The sequence below is a fragment of the Sprattus sprattus genome (genome assembly GCF_963457725.1).
Source record: "Sprattus sprattus genome assembly, chromosome: 2".
Taxonomy (NCBI): domain Eukaryota; kingdom Metazoa; phylum Chordata; class Actinopteri; order Clupeiformes; family Clupeidae; genus Sprattus; species Sprattus sprattus.
The window spans coordinates 44,084,356-44,105,937 of NC_137921.1; the positions used below are offsets into that span (position 1 = coordinate 44,084,356).

The following is a 21,582-nucleotide window of genomic DNA, read 5'->3' on the forward strand; positions in this document are numbered from 1 at the left end:
GAGGGGAATAACGGGGGTGATAATGAACGTGGTTAGCTCTCCACAAACATCAGTGGAGGAGAGGTGGGAATAAGAGAGAGAGAGAGAGAGGGGAAGGGAGAGAGAGAGGGAGGGATGGAGAGAGAGGAGGTGAGAGGGAAGCTGTAGAAGAGAACTGGAGTGTGAGGGAAGCTGTGAGAGAAAGAGAGAGAGAGAGGAATGAGAGGAAGATGAGGGGGGGGGGGGGCTGTGTGAGAGGGAGAGAGAGAAAATAGGGGGAGGTGTGGGAGAGAAAAAGAGGGATTAATTCTTACTGTTTAAGCCTGCCTGGAACTTTCATTGATTGAGCCTGTAATAGATTTTGGTGTAATTTGTGTGTGTGGTGTGTGGGCATGTGGAGCAGGAGGGACAGAAAGCATGTACAAATGAACAAACGCAATACATCTAATCTGGTACAAATTAAATTTGGTGTGTTAATCCAGCAGCAGGGAACAGAATCATGTCAGCCAGGATTAAAGAGGAGAGACTCAGGACTGTAAAGTGTGTTACATATCGCAGCTCCACCAGCCCACAGATCCACGCTCGCACCCCCAGTCTCTCCTCACATGACCCAGTATGACAGCGTGCTACTATTTCATCCTGGGTGGTGTGCTTGATGTGCACTCCCAATCCCCACACTTCTTTATTTTCCTTCACCGGGTGTCTTTCTCGTCTTTCTTTTAGTTGGTCTCTCTCTCATTCTGTCTTTCTTTATTACTGCCATCAATGCCACTCTGTCTATCCTTGACCTCCCTGCCCTTTTCATAAAGAAAAAGGATTGCATTCACAGTTAAGATGTTTTTGGTTTACCAAGGCGCCTTGGAATGACGCAAACACTCGCACTTATTTGTTCTCTCTCCTCCCTCTTTCTCTCTCTCTCTTCCCTTCTCTCCTCTCTTCTGACATCCCCCCCCCCCAGCCTGGCCTTGTCCCAGCCTCTGCGCCTGATTGATGTGAGGGACTTGGGCAGAAGTGCTGGGTCAGGCATTTTTATAAGTTGTTGTTGTTCTTTTTCTTCTTCCTCTTCTACCTCTTTCTCTGGGCAAAGCCTGGGCCCAATTCGGTTAGTGGACTCAGGAGACGAGGAGACGGAGAGAGGCAGGGCAGGACAGAGATTCTAATAAAGCCCCAGGCTTTGGGCCGTCCGCAGAGCTGCCTGTGCAGAGGAGATACCGCTTAAGAGCTCAGAGCAGGGCCCCCTCGTCATGGTGAAGGGTGCGTGACGGCTGGGATGGCCGACCTGTCATGAGCCTCACTACGGAGGATGAGCAGAAACATGAAAGGAGGAGAGAGTGAGAGAGAGAGAGAAATATAGTTAGAGAGAGAGATGTTGGGGAAATTGCACTCTTCTTTTCTGGCTTCAGTGTTCCTCTGTGTAATTTTGTGTCACTAATAAACATTCTTTGTTATGCTCATTAGCTTATTTGTTATGCTCTGAGACACAGCAGCGTTTGTAGTCGTCTGAAAGGCACTTCCTGCAAAATAATGTATCAATCGTCTAAATTGTAACTGCAGATGGGGCTGCATTTTAATTCAGCCAGGGTGAAGATTCCTTTTTCCCTTTTTCTGTTGTTTTTTTTTTTTTTTTTTTTAAATGCTATCAGGATTTTGTTTACACAAGTCTTGTTTTCATGTGGTAGAGAAAGTGATTTGTTTTTCTTTTCTCTTTCTCAGTTTTTTTCACTCTCTCTCTCGCTCTCTCTGGCTTTCTTTCTTGACTTGTTTGTGGTGTGCTGTTGTCATGAGGATTTTTTTTTTTATTTCTTGGCCTGTCGGTCTATAGCTTTCCTCCAGAGAAAGTTAGTTTCTGCCGAGGAGAGCAGATGGTCACAGTCCACTCCAGATATCTGTGATGGTGTCACCTCAGATATGTCGCTGGCAGAGTGTGGCGGACGCCCACAGCAAAAAGTAGCCGTTTGGACCTGTCCACAAACAAACAGCTCTAATTCAAATCCTAATGGGAGAGAATGAAAGCCTTGTTTTTATCCAAAAAGTCAATTATATTCCTAGCAGAGAGAGAGAGAGAAAGAGAGAGAGAATTAGCATTTTGGTCGTTTCATGTAAGGACATCTTTATTATGTCAGATAGGCCGTTCTGCTTCACATTGAATTATACCGCTGTTGAAATGGAAGAGAAGTTCACACTGTTACGAGGACAAATGTCTCCATTCAATGTCTCCTGGAACTACTTCCCTGAAACAAAACCCTACCAAAGGGCTCCATCCCTCCCTCCCTCCCTCCCTCCCTCTCTTCTCACCCATGAGTGAGTCCGAGGAGGAGGAGGCTGCAATCGATCTTACCCTCAGCTGGAGTGGATGATGCCAGGCTCAGGCCAAGCGGCGTGTGCAGAGCCCTTCCGAAAAGGCCTCTTACACAGGCCTCACTGGAGTCTGAGCTGACTGCAGTCCACACCTGTGCTTTGAGTTGTCATCCGTGACCTCCACTGCTGGCAGCATGGCACGGTGACTGGCTATCAGAGTAGGGGTGAGGGGTAGAGAGGCAAAGAGAGAGAGCAGTGAGCAGTTTCTGGTGTCCCAGACCACAGACCCCCCCCCTACATACTCATGATGGGTTAGAACACACGCACACACTACCAAAGACAACAACAGATACAGCTGACGATATACGTTGACAAGATTTCATGTATCTTTCATTTTTGTTCAGGTTAATTCACGACCCCAAGTAGTCTGCGTGCGCCTCAGCCACATTGATTACATCATGGCAACCACTACCAAAGTAATGGTTTCTGTGGTTGCTTGAGGATGAACTGTTGAAGTACGCCATGCTTTCTTCTTTTCATCTGTCTGCCCCGGCAGCCGACAGATAACACTTTCAATCCCATTTCTCTTCTCAAGTCTTTCACGTTGCTGTTTTTCCCTCAAGGTCACATCAGCAAATCAAAAGCAATGGTGTCAGACCCAAAAGTATTAAAAGTGCAGATGAAGGAGAAAAAAAACACAGCAGTGTAAGAATCTCTCGAGGCGTCATGACAGGTTTTCCAAAAAGTTTGGCTGATTTTTTTTTGCTGCCAAACCCACGGGATACCCTCACGTCCTGCAAATAAAAGGCACCATATTTTCATACTTTTGTGTGCTTCGTATGCCTGCTCTATATTTCATCTCAGCTGTCACCTCGTCCCTTCCCTGAGGAGGGTGTAGGTGATGGTGGTGGTGGTGGTGGGGGTGCTCTTTTTTTACAGTGAACAAAAGATGCAGAGCTTGGCAGAGTTTGGTGTGAACCTACTGGGCAAGTGTGTGTGTGTGTGTGTGTGTGTGTGTGTGTGTGTGTGTGTGTGTGTGTGTGTGTGTGTGTGTGTGTGTGTGTGTGTGTGTGCGAGGGGGGGGAGATTCACCTCAGCTGGAGAGCTGTTTTTGGAGGGGAGTGGGGTTGAGAGACTTTGATGGTGGGTTGAAAAAAAAATGCAAGAATGAGACCCCCTTATCGGTTGGGGGTAGTTTTTGTCTGATCTGCACATTTAAAAAGATATTTTAGTCTCATAGCTGTTTAAATGATGTTGCTTTCATAGTTTATAGTGTTGAACAGCTCCAGCTGCTTTCCTTGTAGCATTGGGGAGACAAAGAATGGAGTAGAACAGCTGGGGGTAAACAGGTGTCTGTGAATGTATGTGTGGTGTGTGTGTGTGTGTGTGTGTGTGTGTGTGTGTGTGTGTGTGTGTGTGTGTGTGTGTGTGTGTGTGTGTGTGTGTGTGTGTGTGTGTGTGTGTGTGTGTGTGTGTGTGTGTGTTGTGTGATGTATAACTACATCACTGCCAGGGTATCACTGTCGGCGGTCACTAGACTCTCTTTTAGGCTTCCAGGACAGCCACCGTTCGAGCGTAAGATTAGAGTCCATCACTGCACTGACAGAGGGATGATGAGATGGGCTGTATGAAGTGAGAGAGAGACGCTCTGAGAGATGGAGAGATTTGCACCGCATGCCCAACACTTACACCCACGCAGATAACACCAACGCTGCTGCAGACATCACCGCTGCTTTTTTTGTGTGTGCTGCTCAAAGCGATGGTTTTGTGCCCAGACAGACTGATGAAAACAAAACTATAGCCATCTTCAGCCATCACGGCTCATCACCCGATGCGTGTCAGGTCTGTGGTGCCAATATGGAGAGGACGACTTGAGTTTGCAAACCCAGGGCTATCTCTTTCTGATGTGGGCGCATGTGTTGGGGGGAAATCACCATGCCCAATCACTTGTCTGGACACTGATGTTTGTTTACTTGTGAGAGCGGCTCGCTGGCAGAGATTGGCGAGATGAGAAGGAGGTCAAGCGGATCAGGTCTCACTTAAACCAGGCTGTTGCTCAGGCCCCATGCTTTGCTGGCAAGACTCCATCACTTAAAGTGGTGGACATGAATGTGGAGGGAGGGTGTGTGGTGGGGAAGAGACTGTGTCTGAGAAATGAAGGCAGCACTTTAATGTTGCTCCTTCTCCCTCTCTCTCTCAGCCCCTCTCTCTATCTCTCAGCCCCTCTCTCTCTTTTTCTACCTTCTCCCTCTCTCACCCTCTCTCTCTCTCTCTCTCTCTCTCTCTCTCTCTCTCTCTCTCTCCCAGTTTTTCACTCCCTCTATTTCTGCAAAGAGAACAAAGGACTCAGACTGGTTACGTCATGAGTGTGTGTGTGTGTGTGTGTCCTTGTGGCGAGCCCAGCCCAGCCATCCCAATGTGTGCGCACACACTCTTACAATTATATACATGCCTATGTAGACATTAATATACACACTTACACACACACACACACACACACACTCTCTTTCTTTCACCCACCCCCACACACACAGAGCTTTTTTCACTTTCTTTCCCATTATCCCTTGCATACACACACACACTTACAGACCGGTGTGCTAACCGAGAGAAGAAGAGAAGAGGAGAGGACTGTGAGCAGGGCGACGCCACTCTCCTCTTTCATCTGCAGCTGTTTATCTTGTTTCTTTCTCTGACTCGTTCTCTGCATGTCTCCCTCCTTCTCTTTCTTATGAGGAGCTCATCTCTTTTCTGATCGTCTTTATCGCTCTCTGCGTGTCTCATCCACTTGCTTGCTTTCTCTCACTCCATTCTCCTTCTCAGTGTGTGTCTTCCTCTCACACACTGCTTTCATTCTCGCTTGTGTTCTCTTCCTCTCTGTCTCTGTCTCTTTTCCCCTCTCTCTGTACCCCCACACATGGATTAATACACAAGTGTGTCATATACACGTGGATTAATTAATGTGCCAGCCTATAAAGCCGTTAATCAGTTTTCTCCATCAATTAATTACTGGAGCAGGGCAGTGTGTGTGTGTGTGTGTGTGAGCGGATATGTGTGTGTGTGTGTGTGTGTGTGTGTGTGTGTGTGTGCATGCATGTGTGAGTGTGAGTGTGTGTGTGTGTGTGTGTGTGTGTGTGTGTGTGTGTGTGTGTGTGTGTGTGTGTGTATGTGTCTTTGTGCTGATGCTGTTTGAGTATCTCAGAACCATGAAGCCAGACAGTACCTCACTCTAAGTGTCTAACTTACCGACTGCAGCGGAGAGGAACTCGTGTTGAGACCTCTGTCACGTCAAATGGAGATAAACGGCCTGATTATCATGGCTGTTCATCCTTTGGTTGGTGTGAAATGAAGAGAGTGACATTCGTTTCTGTAGTTTCTGTTGTGACTGCAAGCAGCAAAGTAACTGCAAAGTGAATTCATAGGTGGTGGTAGAGATTTCATCCTTGGTATTCTGCAGTTATCCACCTTAATCATTTAAGAGATGCTCTTTGTGTGCTAAATAACAGTCATCTACATTTGTTTTCATCCGATTTAAATCAGATATCACCAGCATAGATGCTCATGCATTAGGTACGCATCAAATAAATGGTGATCCTAAAGGGCCATATGTATAAGTCCTACATGTTGGCATCTGATATCTGAATGATTTATTCACATGACATTTACATGTATGTTGTGTAAAGGACATACGCATATACGGTAGTCCCTTCTTGGAGTTGCATCATTTTACATCTGGATCCTGACGGTTCATTATTACTCCATAACGGCATCCCCTCTCCCTTGTTCACAGGCAAATCACGATCGAGGAGGGGGAGCAGCGTGCCAAGGAGCTGAGCGTGATGTTCATTGAGACCAGCGCCAAGACGGGCTACAATGTCAAACAGGTGAGGAGCCGCAAACAACACCACCCTCCATCGGTCCTCTCGGGCCCCGGGCCCCGCCCCTCTCAGCTGCTGCGTCACACTAGAAGTTGGAGAGAGACCGAGAGAATGAGAGAGAACAGAGGAAGAAAAGGGGAGAGATTTAGAGAGGAAAGGGAACAGAGACGGTTGGACACTGAAAGAGGAATGACAATGGAGGAGGACAGAAGAGAGAGAGAGAGAGAGTAGGTGAAAGCAGACAGACAGACAGAGAGAGAGAGAGACGGGGATTAGGAAATATAGGGAAAAGGGAGAGCCAAGAGAGAGTATAAGACTGAGAGAGAGACTGGAGAGAGGAGTGCGTGGGCAGGAGCACCAGCAGCAGCACTCAGCACAGCTGGAGTGTGAGTCACCATGACTAAGTGCTCTCTCTCTCTCTATCTCTCTCTCTCACGGAGGGGAGCGTAGAGGTGTAGAACTGACGTCCAAAGCACAGAGTGCGTCCAAATCTGCCGTCCTCTTCCTCCATGGCATCCCGCGCAAGCAAGCCATCTGAGAGCAGAAACGGAAGAAGAGGCACGTGCACATTGCACTTTCCACTGCCGTCGTCATGGCGAGCAAGTAAATGCCAATAAAAGAACCCTCTGTACTCGATGACCCCGCTCCTCCCTCTGTCTCTGCTACTTCCTCAGAACCTGGTTGCCTTGTGAAACGGCATGCATCTCCTTCCAGGGCGCTTGCTGTATTGAATGGCCATTAGAGAGCCATCAAAATGAGCTGGTCTATGATGGGGGAGATGGGCCCAGTAGCCACAGAGGCATCCTGTTCTATTGTAAGGGCTTTGCATACCACACGTCTGCTTGCATAAATGACTGACTGCGAAGGAAGGATTTGCTGAACGAATGAGCGAATCTGTTAAGCTCTTTGTCACAACATTCCCCGGGAAATATCACACTGAATACAGAGCAAATAAGAATTGCATCTACTAGTTTTGTGAATCTAAGTGTTTTCCTTCGATCTATTTTATCTCTTTTTGCTACCCTGAGATTTTTTAAGACCAATAAATGGTTTCCGGTACAGTCTCAGGGTGATTTTTTTATCTGGACGAGAAAGGCCAGTGGCACTGAATCTCCCCCTGAAGACTGGCAGTGGGGAATGCTTTCACTCCCCTGTGCTCACTCATCAACCTTATCTGGCAGGCTGCCTTCCTCTCTGTCGCTGCCATCTTCAACCGTCCTCCCCATGCCAGGAAATACCACCCCACCAATCCAGCCACCAGCCTCCCAGCTGACTTTCACTCCATGTAACCTTTCACAGGTCAGTCCTGTTCCTATAGGCTAACTGTTAGAGCAAGATCCTAACAACAACACCATTAGGAAGTGGGAACCTGTGCATATGGTGCACACATATGGATGGAAATTAATCTAGGCTATGCTTTTAAGTTGCTTTTGATAAAAGCGTCCGCTAAATCGAATAGCCAAAAATGCGGTCACTTTAGACTACAATGACTTGAATAGACTAAATCATTCCCAGCAAGCAAGCCTCCACCGGCCCCATGCAGGCAGGCTGTGGGCACTGTGGGCTAGGGCCAGCCCACACCAATCCTTCACAGGCCCGGTATGGGCACTGTGGGCTAGGGCCAGCCCACACCAGTCCTACACAGGCCCGGTGTGGGCTTGCCCAAGCGGGGCCTGCAGCTTTGGCTTCACTGCGGGCTGTCACCGGATAGCCCAACAAAGTCTAAGCTGCCCAGAAAACCCATGCTGGGCCTTTGCGGGCTGCCACATATGGCCCCCCTTAGGGCTGGCACAAGGGCCCTTTGAGGGCTGCCCACGCAGGCCCTTTGAGGGCTGCCCACGCAGGCCCTTTGAGGGTTGCCCACGCAGGCCCTTTGAGGGTTGCCCACTTTGAGGGCTGCCCACGCAGGCCCTTTGAGGGCTACCCACGCAGGCCCTTTGAGGGCTGCCCACGCAGGCCCTTTGAGGGCTACCCACGCAGGGCCCTTTGAGGGCTGCCCACGCAGGCCCTTTGAGGGTTGCCCACACAGGCCCTTTGAGGGTTGCCCACTTTGAGGGCTGCCCACGCAGGCCCTTTGAGGGCTACCCACGCAGGCCCTTTGAGGGCTACCCACGCAGGCCCTTTGAGGGTTGCCCACGCAGGCCCTTTGAGGGTTGCCCACTTTGAGGGCTGCCCACGCAGGCCCTTTGAGGGCTACCCACGCAGGCCCTTTGAGGGCTACCCACGCAGGCCCTTTGAGGGTTGCCCACGCAGGCCCTTTGAGGGTTGCCCACTTTGAGGGCTGCCCACGCAGGCCCTTTGAGGGCTACTAACGCAGGCCCTTTGAGGGCTACCCACGCAGGCCCTTTGAGGGCTGCCCACGCAGGGCCCTTTGAGGGCTGCCCACGCAGGCCCTTTGAGGGTTGCCCACTTTGAGGGCTGCCCACGCAGGCCCTTTGAGGGCTGCCCACGCAGGCCCTTTGAGGGCTGCCCATGCAGGGCCTTTGAGGGCTACCCACGCAGGCCCTTTGAGGGCTGCCCACACAGGTCTCTTTGAGGGCTGCCTACACAGGGCCCTTTGAGGGCTGCCTACACAGGACCCCTGAGCTTTTGCTCATTGGCAAAATGCTGGCCCCACAGTGATGGCCCTGCGTGGGCAGCCCTAACATAGCCCACAGGAGCCCTCACTAGGCCCACACAGAGCCTGCACTCAATTTTTGCTCATTTATTTATTGAATTTATTTATATATGATAGTAAAAAATAGAAAGTGTTTGTTCTGCAAATCTAAATGGATGCAGTTACAGCATAACTAACATCTGTATAGTCAGAAATGTACAATAGCCAAAAGGAATTCAAATTAAAGACTTTATTAATACAAGTGTGTGTGTATGTGTGTTTGTATACAGAAAAGAATATTAAAAAATGAATTATTATTATTATTATTATTATTGAGCTTTGTCAAACCAAACTCCGAGGTAGAAAACGTATAACTTTTGAGTTTTGGTGGACAAAGCTCACGTGGACTACTGGTAAGGGTGTTGGGCTGGAAAGCGTAAGGTCATCGGTTCAATCCCCAAGCGGCAGGAAAAATGTGCTGTGCTTCACTTCACTGTGTGCTGTGTGTATCACAACCCTGGATGGGTAAAATGCAAAGATCAAATTCAGAGTGTGTGTGTGTCACTACCTTGGATGGGTAAAATGTAGAAATCAAATTCAGAGTGTGTGAGTCTCTACCCTGCATAGGTAAAATGCAGAGATCAAATTCAGAGTGTGTGTGTGTCACTACCTTGGATGGGTAAAATGCAGAAATCAAATTCAGAGTGTGTGAGTCTCTACCCTGGATGGGTAAAATGCAGAGATCAAATTCAGAGTTTGTGTGTGTGTGCCAGTTTCTGCCAGTTTTTTACTTTCACTTTTATGTTTTACTATTATATATAAATATATTCAATAAATAAATGAGCCAAAAATGAGTGCAGGCTCTGTGTGGGCCTAATGAGGGCTCCTGTGGGCTATGTAAGGGCTGCCCACGCAGGGCCAGCACTGAGGGGCCAGCACTTGGCCAATGAACAAAAGCTCAGGGGCCCTGCGTGGGCCTTATGAGGGCTCCTGTGGGCTGTGTTAGGGCTGCCCACGCAGGGCCAGCAATGAGGGGCCGGCACTTTGCCAATGAGCAAAAGCTCAGGGGCCCGGCATGGGCAGCCCTCAAAGGGCCCTTGTGCCAGCCCTAAGGGGGCCCGTATAGGGCCTGTGGAGGCTTGCTTGCTGGGTTGACTACAGAAGAAGAATTTCAGAGACTTATTGTAGTGGAGTGAACTCTATTAACACGGCTTGCTGGTCCGGCTTGCTTCCCGCTGGCCAGTCTCCCTCTCCTCAGCACCTCGACCCTCTGACACTCAGCTCCTTGCGTCCTTGATGCGCTTAGCCTCTCAGTTATCACTGCTTAACGAGCGGGAGGCTCAGGGTTTAGCACTCTTAAAAGTGAAGCCTTAAACCTTCTCGCCGTCTGGAGAAAGACATGGATGCTGATTTGGGCCTGATGTGGGTGAAGGATGGTATACCAGCAGGGGTGCGCGTGGTGCTCCTCGGCTACAGTGACTGAACATAAGGCCTGTTGTTTGTGGTGCTCTGCACACCAGGAGCACGGCAGAGTAATGACAGTGCAGCAGATAATGGAGCAGTGAGTGCACTTGCTGTTTGGAAGCACAAACACTATGCACACACAAACACACACAAATAAACAGTGACTCTCCCTCTCTGTCTCACACACACACACACACACACATTCATGCTTACACAAACTCACAAACATCCACTTCCACAAATAGGTGAAGACACATGTGCACAGTCACATACAGCCACACACACTCTCTCTCTTTCACACACACACACACACACACACACACACACACACACACACGCACACACACACACACACACACACACACAAACAAGATGGTGATGCTGACACGAAAGACTCCACTGTACTTTCAGTTTGTGTTTCCTCTGAGGGCCATTGTAGCCACGTACAATGGCTACCAGGCAAAAGAGAGGCTGCTTGTTCTCGGCTGCTTATTTACAACTAACTGTTAGCTTTACAGAAACAGGCCGTGCAGTAATTCAGTAATTCAGTGTTTCTTTAATTCATCAAGCTCCAACAATGAGGCTCTGAATCTCCATCAGCGCGCTAGAGGAATTATTTATTTGGTCGTCAGAGACTGGTCCCAGTGTATGTTGGTTCTTTTGTGTCTTTTGTTCCGCCTTTAGAAACCATCTGATGTTTGTTTTTTTAATCGATAACACAATTTATTTTATAATCCACCGGAACAGTAAGACTGCTTAACCGACTGGCTCAAAAACATAATTGCGCCATGATAACCCATGTATTGATCCCGCTAGGCCTGATATATTTCTTTGGGTCGTTGAGGGTGTTTTAATGGGAGAAAATTGTAGCTAGTGATGGTGGATCTGTTTGAATTAAAATTGATGGGGAATAGCATGATGAATTGTATGAATGAACCATTTAGTGAGCCGGTATATGCTTACATTGATTCAGCTTAATGGTCTAATTATGATAACATTATGGGGTGATTTGCTTCAACCATGCTCTAGCAAGGTTATGGTATTTGCAATTTATCAGCCATAGGTGAGAGCTAGCCAGGAGAGACCTCTCAGATTGCTTGGGAACAACAACGTGTATCTTCCAAATCTACATGTGAGCCTTTGAAGCAAAACTTTAATGGGGATTTGATTAAGCCTGGCCATAAATTGGCTTAGAAACAGTCTGTTATTGAATCTTCCCAATTATTATGAAATTTAAGAGGATGAGGTAATGTTCCTTAGTGCAATAGAAACCGCACAGGGGATATGCTGTCTCCCTCTCTCTCTGTCTCTGTCTTTCTCTCTCTCTCTATCTCAGTGTGTGGTTGTATATATGTCTTTCACTAATTTGTATGTATTGTGTTTTGTGTCCCCTGTCCCAACCACATTAAAGTGAGTCTTTATGGATCCCTTACGTCTTTCACTGTCAAAAACAAGCGCCCAGAGCTAGTTAACCAAATTGCCCTTTTTTTCTCCCCTGCCAGTGCTTTCCTAATGGTTGCGTTCTTCATCCAGAGCTGGCTGGAACGCTGTGATTGATGGAGCTCAGAGAGGGAAATGGTGCCAGTTGTATACAGTATCTGCTTCACATTTCACTATGGCTTGGAAACAAGTTGGGGGGGGGGGGGACAAATGCATTTTCATACATCCCTTTCAGCGAAAATGCAATAAAAGCATGTTCGCAGTGAGGGTAAATAGATTCTTCTTTGGTGGCGCCAGAGAAAAAGGGCAAGAATTTTTTAAACACTAAACCTTTGATGTTGTTTTAAAAATTGAACCTTGGTCTTCCCTTATTGTTTTTCTTTAGGTTGTTAAATATCACAGTGGGTTATGTTTTTTTTTGATAAAGTGGTGTAGTGTAGGCTAGCCCTTGCGGCCATGGGAGAGATCTCAGGCTCTTGCCTCGTCTATGACCCCTCCTGGTCACCATCCCCAGAGAGGGTCGCTCATCGGAGCAGCTTGTGCTTTCGAGCATAGACATGTATAGGTAGACGCCGCCTCCACTGCTTCTCGGCGAAACGCGTCGCCGCCATATTGTTACAGGAGCTCTCTGACGTCAGAGGGCTGTCAAACGTGTCAAACAACCGCAAGTTGCCAGGAGCTGCGGTTTATCTGGATACAAATCACGATAACCTTTTACATTTCGCAACCAATTTCATGGAGTATTCAAGGGTTTATGCTCTACGTGAAGTGTGTGAAAAAGATTTGCCTCTACATTACTTTGAATCTCGCTAGTTAAATCGCCAGTCATTCATGTGCATGGGTCTATGATAAACGCGCACCTTTCTTGCACAGCTCGTGCACTTTGAAAATACTGAGAAGATCTATAAACTATCGAAATAGTGCTTCTTTAGTTACTATGTATTGACCAACATTAAGAGAAAGAGCATACATCAAATAGTGAGAAACTGGCAGTCAGTGTGTTTTTCATAGTTTAATAGTTCCTTTTCAAGTATGTGCATTAAGAAACCTTGAACAGTGCAATTGGCAATACACAGTTATTTCACAAATCAACATTACAAAAAAAGCTATATATTTCTATAGCAGTAAAAATATACACATCTCAATATATACATACACATCTCAATAGTTGAACTGTAATATAAATAACATAGCATACAGTGGTGGTCCGTCAGGGCCTTCAAGGCCTTCTCTGCTGGCCTAAACATCATCAGAAAATAAATGTAATAAAATACATTTAATTTTAATATTTTCTTTCCATAAATATGTATTCAATGTCCATTATCTTCATTTCATAACTTCCAGCGTTGTTAATTTATGTTACAGCTTTCATCCAATCATATTTCAGCTATCATGTGTTGCCACGCTCCGCGAAATCTTCCCCGAGAACAGAAATCTTCCCTGAGGCCTTCAGAATTCACATTGAAGGCCCGTGTACATCTGATTGGTTTTCACAACTGGCTGTTTCAGTTCATTTAAGTTGAATGAACTGAAACAGACAGTTGTGACAACCAATCAGATTTCGCGTTGGCGACACTAAGGCCCGGAAGATTTCTTTCCTCGCGTTGAACGTGACACGTAAACGTCCTTTGATTGGATACTGAGGCAGACCGGTGCAGTGCTTCAGTGCTCAGTGTAGCTGGCTAATGCGAAAACGACGTACATCGTTATATGCTAGTTGTTTCAATTGGTAAGACTAAATATAATTACATTAACCAACTCAAATAAACTAGTTTACACCAACTTGATAATTCCAGTTTTTGATACAATTACAACGCCATTTTCAAGACGGAACTTTCAAGAAAAACTGGATATCGCGAGGATGGGAAGTTTAATGAAACTGCTTTGCAGGTGGGACAATGCGATGTTTAGTGGACAAACTTGTTAAAGCTTTCGGTGGACTTAATAAAACTTTGTAGACTAATCCCTGAAAATTGCCATGGCGTCATAATGATGGTATTAGGAGGTGGATTCACTCAGTTTAACATCGTGTAGGACATCGCTGAAGGCCCAGTCGTGAAATGCACGGACCGCCACTGATAGCATATATATAATACAATATAATATAATGACTCAGTATAATGTGCAATGGAATAACATATGATATATATAATATGTGATACAATATAATATAATGTAATATATTTTAAGTATAGGTATATATTCATATTATATAACATATATATATACAGCCGCGGAAAAATTTAAGAGACCACTTCAAAATAATCAGTTTCTCTGGTTTTACTATTTATTGGTATGTGTTAAAGTAAAATGTACATTTTTGTTTTATTCTATAACCTACTGGCAACATTCCTACCAAATTTCAAATAAAAATATTGTCATTTAGATCATTTATTTGCAGAAAAATGACAATTGGTCAAAATAGCAAAAAAGATGCAGTGTCTTCAGATCTCGAATAATGCAAAGAAAACAAGCTCATATTCATTTTTAAACTACACAATACTAATGCTTTAACTTAGGAAGAGTTCAGAAATCAATATTTGGTGGAATAACCTTGATTTAAAATCACAACTTTCATGTGTCTTGGCATGCTCTCCACCAGTCTTTCGCATCTTTTTTGCTATTTTGACCAATTGCCATTTTTCTGCAAATAAATGATCTAAATGACAATATTTTTATTTGAAATTTGGTAGGAATGTTGCCAGTAGGTTATAGAATAAAACTAAAATGTACATTTTACTTTAACACATACCAATAAATAGTAAAACCAGAGAAACTGATAATTTTTAAGTGGTCTCTTAATTTTTTCCGCGGCTGTATATTTGTACATTTGTACAATTTGACATATACAATCATGCTCATAACATTTTCAGATCTATGCAGTGCAATTGACACAATATAGAATTTCACACAATATATGATATAATATAATAATTTAATCTAGGCTAGAACCCTTTAAAAAGTATCGTCTTGCTGAGCTTTTTTCGACTGTTGCCAGTCTGTAATTGCAGCGTGCTCAGTTTTGCAATGTGGTGCAGCCTGATTTTGTGGAATATGAATATATACCTATACTTAAAATATATTATATTATATTGTATCACATATTATATATATCATATATATGTTATTCCATTGCACATTATACTGAGTCATTAATTTCTTAATGCACAGTCATTCATTTCTTAATGCACATACTTGAAAAGGAACTATTAAACTATGAAAAACACACTGACTGCCAGTATTTCACTATTTGATGTATGCTCTTTCTCTTAATGATGGTCAATACGTAGTAACTAAAGAAGCACTATTTCGATAGTTTATAGAGCTTCTCAGTATTTTCAAAGTGCACGAGCTGTGCAAGAAAGGTGCGCGTTTATCATAGACCCATGCACATGAATGACTAGCGAGATTCAAAGTAATGTAGAGGCAAATCTTTTTCACACACTTCACGTAGAGCACAAACCCTTGAATACTCCATGAAATTGGTTGCGAAATGTAAAAGGTTATCGTGATTTGTATCCAGATAAACCGCAGCTCCTGGCAACTTGCGGTTGTTTGACACGTTTGACAGCCCTCTGACGTCAGAGAGCTCCTGTAACAATATGGCGGCGACGCGTTTCGCAGAGGCAACGGGCTGAAGCAGTGGAGGCGGCGTCTACCTATACATGTCTATGCTTTCGAGTGCTAATCACGACAATTGCCGTGGTAACAAGCCCGTGACCTCACCCACGCCCCCGCCCCTTCCTTTGCACTTCATGGCTTTGTCTGGCTTCTAATTGGCTGAGAGCGGTGACACCCTCACCCCTGGCCTGTGAATGGAGAGAGACAGAGGGGCACGAAGAGGTGGGCCCTGCTGCTAAGTGCCATGAGAGTGGACTTTAATGGCCGCCTGCTTTGACTGGGTTCATGGAGTGTGGCTGTGCTTATGGCACCGTAGCTTGTGCATGCTGGGAGAGGAGCAGAGTGCATACTGGGAGGGGGTTTTGGCTCAGTGAGCTTATTGGGTCTACAGGTGGAGAGTACCGGGAGACTCTCTGGTGAGCAGACGCTTGGAATTCTGGGAGTAGCCCAGCCCTTTTCCATTTCTTGTCTTATCTGTTTCTCTCTCCCTGCTTTCCTCTGTCCTTTTTGTCTGAATTGTGAAAATATACCTGTAGGGTGTAATTTTCTCTTTCTGCTTTTTTTCATTTTCCTCTGCCTTTCCTTCTATGTCTCGTTTCAGCTGTTTCGGCGTGTGGCTGCTGCTTTGCCAGGGATGGACAGCATGCAAGACATGAGCAAAGAAGGCAGTATCCTTTCAACACCCTGTGTGTGTGCGCGCATACAGGTGTGTGCAACCGTGTCCTGAATGTAATTCTCACCTGTGTGTGTGTGGGCGGCGGAACTAGTAGAAGTAATAAAGAAGCCACAAACCTTACAAACTACAAGGGCAAGGAATCCAATCCATAAATGCTTTACATCACATGCTTTGCTTTAATTCACAACCTCAAGGAATTCTAAAGCCCTTCATTCAGTCAGTACCCACATGTTCATACCCCTACAGCATACATTATAACTAGTCATCGGATCTCATACTGCCAGCCTGTCATTTCAACCACGTAACCCCCTCCTCCCCCTGTCTCTAAGCTGTATGCGTGAAATGGCAGGGGAGCAACCATACCTGCTTGTGTCTTCTAACACACACTGATAGAGGGCATGATTAAAGGCTGAAAGGGTAGCTGAGTTCTTATACTGAAGGGTGAACTTGAATCAGGGCAAACAAGGAGACAGCTTCTGTTGGATCTCTTCTGTCTGATCCAAGGTCTGTGTCTGTGTGTGTGTGTGTGTGTGTGTGTGTGTGTGTGTGTGCGCCTGTGCGTGTGTGTGTGTGCGTGTGTGTGTGCGCGTTTGTGTATATGCGTGTGTGTGCATGGATTGTGAAGGGTTGTAGGAGCCCCGTGTTCTGCTGCTTGTCCAATTAGATGAACCAGTGGAGAACAGCCAGATGTATTTCTGAGTGGTGGCTTTTGTCAGAGTGCAAGTCATCTCAGATGACAGTGTGTGTGTGTGTGGGTGTGGGAGTGTCTCTGTGTGTGTGTGTGTGTGTGTGTGTGTGTATGTGTGTGTGTGTGACTGCATATATTTGTAAAACTGTATGTCTGCAGGCAAAAGAATAGGTCTGTAGCTGAGCTTATTTAGGCTTGTTACAGATAGAACCGTGTGTGTGTGTTCCTTTGCGTGCACAGCGATATGTGGCAGACAGGATTGTGTTTGTGCAGTGTGTGTGTGTTTATGTGTGTGGGTGTGGCAGACAGGACTGAATGTATGTGTGTGTGTGTGTGTGTGTGTGTGTGTGTGTCTGTGTCTGTCTGCTTGTGCAGTGTGTGTGTGTGTGTTTATGTGTGTGGCAGACAGGACTGAATGTCTGTGTCTGTGTCTGTGTCTGTGTCTGTGTCTGTGTCTGTGTCTGTGTCTGTGTCTGTGTGTGCGCGTGTGTGTGTGTGTGTGTGTGATGGAGAGGGCTGCGGAAGTGTGATTTAGTGTGGTGACAGGAGCCGGGTTCCATCCATCATCAGTCAGCTCATGGCAGGGTGGCGTCTGTTGCCGGTGGCACACACCTTAGCCTGCCACCATGTGCCAGGGATCATCGTCTATCACTGCCAGTGGTTACCACACACACACACACACACACACACACACACACTCACACTCACACTCACACTCACACTCACACTCACACTAACACTCACACTCACACTCACACTCACACTCACACTAAATAATTGTGGGTGCAATTAAAAAAAATACAGACTTAGTGTTTGTGGCCAAGATGTTTGGGCTCTGAACATTTTAGACACAACTACTATCAGCTACATAGAGGTAATTACAGCATGCAACACTTCCATGCAGTTTAGGCACTGAATGTGTGGAGTGACACTGTTTCTTTTGAAAGTCAGTGGCCTATATCATGCATATGGATAAGACAGGTGTAATCACAGGTAAGGGGCCACTCCCCATGTCAAAGGTAATGGCCCATCAGTCTGGAATGTGCCCTCTACACAGTCATTTTGTGAAATGTAACAAAAGAAGACGGAATAAAGACCTTTTTATTGATCATTGAAAATGCTGTAGTCCAAATCCAAATATGCAACGGATCAAATTATCATGTATAGAGGATGCAATCACATTGCCTTCCTGGAATAATACAATATTGAACCAATTTAAAATGTCCAGGGCTGGATTATTAATAACACCTAGCCCCAGGTCCTGTCTGACGGGGCCCTAATTGACAGAGGAAGTAGGCCTACGTGGGCTTGGTGTAGGTTTGTTGCCTAGGCTACTGTACCAAAATGTGTGCCTGGTTTTGATTAATAGGATTATTGAGTGAGAAGCTTTTGACATTTAATTAGCATTATCTCATCTAGTTGCTCTCAATTGGTGTAGCTGAGTTGTCATTGATGAAATTCTGCTTTACAAACAAAGTGTGCTTTTGTTGTGTTGTGATAGTCGGGATGTAGCATTTCATTGTGGTTGCAAGTCCATTTCCTATATGGCCTAAAAATATTGCGTGATCATTTTGAGTAGGACCTTTTGGATAAGTGTGGCATCATAACGACAATAAAGGCAGAAACATTTTTAAAAGAAGTTTGTTCATGTTTACAAAATTAGTTGCTTTGGTCTGATATTGCTTACTGCAATATGTAGGCTAGAGTAGCATCTCCATGAGTTGCTTAAATCCAATATAGCTGACTGCAAATGTAATGGCATAGAACATATCAAGCGTTGTACTCATTGTGTCCCTATTAATAGGACCAGAGTCTACTCTAAACAGGTGTGCACTGTCACACTGTTCACAGTGATGAAATAGAAATTCTGTTTTCACAGCTAGTTTTAGTTTAAGTCTTAGTTTTCATAAACTTGATACCCTGGCTCACACTAACATACACAGTAAACTAAGAAATGATTGGCCATGTAACACTACTTGTTACAAACAGAAAGGCAAAGTTTGTTTGTTGTTTTTAAATCAATCAAACGTTATACGTAGGGCGCATTTCATACCACAAGGTAACACAATGCGCCTCACAGAATGATGAAAAAAATCGTGGGGGGGGTTTACGAACACAGATTTTCTAGCTGGGGGGGGGCTTTGGGGGGGCTAAGTAAACAGATAAATGTTACAGTAAGTGATAAGCGAGATCAAAGAGCCAAGAGGTATGTCTTAAGTGCATGTTTAAAGGTTTCCACCGAATGTGTGGCGTAACACCACTAGCAAGTGTGTTACACTAAAAATGCCTATACAACACACAAATCTCTTAATGCAATAGTTAAAGATATTTAAACTTACTCATCCAGTTCCTCCTCAGGTAGCAGAAGTTCATCAAGTTGTAGCTCCATTATATTATGTCTCATTGTCCTTGGAATTTCAAAGCTTGGCAACATTCTAGCTCTCTCCATATCTCCGTTTACACACACATGGACATATCCTACGATGGATTTCCAAATGGTCCTGCAAACTCAGCTGCCGCTGGGCAAACGATACATAAACATGCCACATATTCTTCCTCCCAATCATTTTCAATGGGAAAATAAGCGATTAAAAACAGCAATGAAAGAAAAAGAGCAGGTCTATGGAAAAGTACAAGCCAAGTACATGGCATTAGTATGCACCTGTGAAATTGAATATAGTGTCGACGTCATGACAACTGTGGGTTGAGTTAAGGCACTAAAAACAGGCAGAGAAATAATAAAACATAAAACAAACACGCAATCACATAATACCATATTAATAGCTAGGAAAGCTTGAATGTTTTTGGAGTGTAGAGTTTATTGTTTATTGTAGAGCATTTACTGCTATGCAGCATTAAATGGACCAGCATATATTATTAATAGTAATTATTTTACAAAATTATCAAAAGTAAAACACACAATATGTAATATAACTAGACCTACCTAGTGATGCACTAAAGGAGTGTGTGTGTGTGTGTGTGTGTGTGTGTGTGAGAGAGAGAGAGAGAGAGAGAGTGTGTGTGTGTGTGTTTTTTTGCAAGTGTGCATGCTCGTGTGTGCACATGTCGGGTGCGCACCAAAAAGAATGTGTGTGTGTGTTTCTTTGATCTAACTTTGCACGTTCCCGGTTAGGTCAGAAACAAAGGCATTTATGTCTGATGGCCGTTGATGAGCCAGGCCAGGAGGAGTTTGTGGCTCTTACGTTGGTTGCAGTCTTTGCTGTGCATGGTTCCGAAGATGCAGGTCGGGGGAAACCTCTTCTTGCAGAGGAGACTTGGGGTTTTGTTGATCAGGTTCGGGGCGTGGTTCAGGTGATATCAGGTTACATTAGAGTTACAGGAAGTTATTGGAGATGTGCATAATGGCTTACGTTTCACAGTAAAAGTGTGGATTCCCAATTGTACACACAGCCTGTATCTCTCTCTTACTTTTTCTGCATCTCTTTTTCTTATCTTTCCTCTGACTGCCTCTCTACCCTCACTGGCAATCTGCAACTATCTATGTTTCTTGTCATTAGTGTATGTCTACCTGTCTTTGTATCCCTCTATGTCTGTCTGCACATCTTCCATCGGTTGTTATTCTCTTATCCTCATCTGTGTGTGTGTGTGTCTGTGTGTGTGACAGCCCATCCCCTGACTCTCTGTGGCTAGCTCGAGGTTGGGAGCAACCATCCATCGTCACAGTGAAGAATAGACTACAGACGCCTCCTCTGTCAGCCCAAAGCAAGCGCTGGCAGATAAAAATCAGCTCATTGATTCCTCGGGAGGTGCCATGCTGAAAAAAACTACACCAGACCCCATTGCACAAAATGGTGCTGGGTTGCAGAGAGAGAGAGAGAAAGAGAGAGAGTGAGTGTCCTATATGTTTCTCTGATCGCCAGAGAGCATTGACAGCATGGAGTTTTTCTTAGTCCCGGTCTTGTGTGGACAGTCCATCAGGCCCATTTGAGTGCTTTTTATCTCAAAAGCACATCGGTTCATCAGTAGCAAATGGAGTTGTTATCAGGATTCAAACCCCTCCCCATTTAAGTGGTGCCAGCTGATAGCTGTCTACACATTAATTTGAGTCCGTCTCTTCTGATCTCCAAGCTGTGAAAATAGAGAAAAGGCTGTATTTTTGCTTCCTTCTAAATTCTTTTGAGCTTTATAGAGTATGGGACAAGCCCGGAAGTGTGTATGCTTGGAGTGTTAGCAATTAAACATTCCCTGGTTCCAAACAAAAAATCCCAATGAAAAAATAAATGGGTTTTCGCAATATTAGCGAAAATAAGGTGTGAGCAAAACAAAGGCCGTAGGCAAACTGTGAGTGAGTTAAAATGTAGTTATCAGTCAGTCTTTTGTAACAAACTGTCTTGTCTCGTAAAAATAGAGATGTTATTTCTGATATGCTTAAGCAGTAAAAGATTGGACTACATCGTGTCCCTCGCCTCAGGCAAGACGAGGGACTCATCCATGGTTTTTGACAACTCTTAACTCACACCTGATAGTTTCTTATGAAAGTTAACGTTACAGCTCTAGCACCTAACATTTCTGATGCATTTTATTCACCAGATTGTGGCTATCAAATCCTTAAGGTTGTGAGAACACTTCCTCCCAATCCCTGATCGGTAAAGTTAGCTATGGTTAGCTTGTGCTCAAATTGGTGACGCATTAAGCAAAGTGACTTGCCTTGTAGTCTGGTATTTTTCGCTCGTAGCAGAGGGATAGCAACAGACATTTTAGAGATATATTGGGTCGATAGACTATACAGAGACAACATACATGTACATTTAAATGAACATAATGGAATGTGGGGTCTCTCAAGCAGTTATTTAACTGTGATGGATATCAGCTTCTCGATTTCCAAAACCCCATGCATTCTCTCCTAGAAATTTTCATTTGAAAACCGCTAGTGCAAAATGTGAAAACTTGCCGCATACAAAATGACAACGGTCACTCCCACTGT

The 21,582-nt window shown here is 45.0% G+C and overlaps 1 protein-coding gene across 1 annotated transcript in view; it reads left to right on the top strand.

Annotated features, from left to right (window-relative positions):
- The window catches only part of rab6ba (RAB6B, member RAS oncogene family a), a gene marked incomplete at both ends in the record, with an annotated part of 90,283 nt that overhangs the window by 54,930 nt on the left and 13,771 nt on the right, over positions 1-21,582 (top strand). Inside the window, 2 exons of the mRNA XM_080832279.1 lie at positions 6,065-6,158; positions 15,875-15,941. Of these exons, the coding sequence (XP_080688405.1) occupies positions 6,065-6,158; positions 15,875-15,941 (161 nt within the window). The remainder of the gene's footprint in view (positions 1-6,064; positions 6,159-15,874; positions 15,942-21,582) is intronic.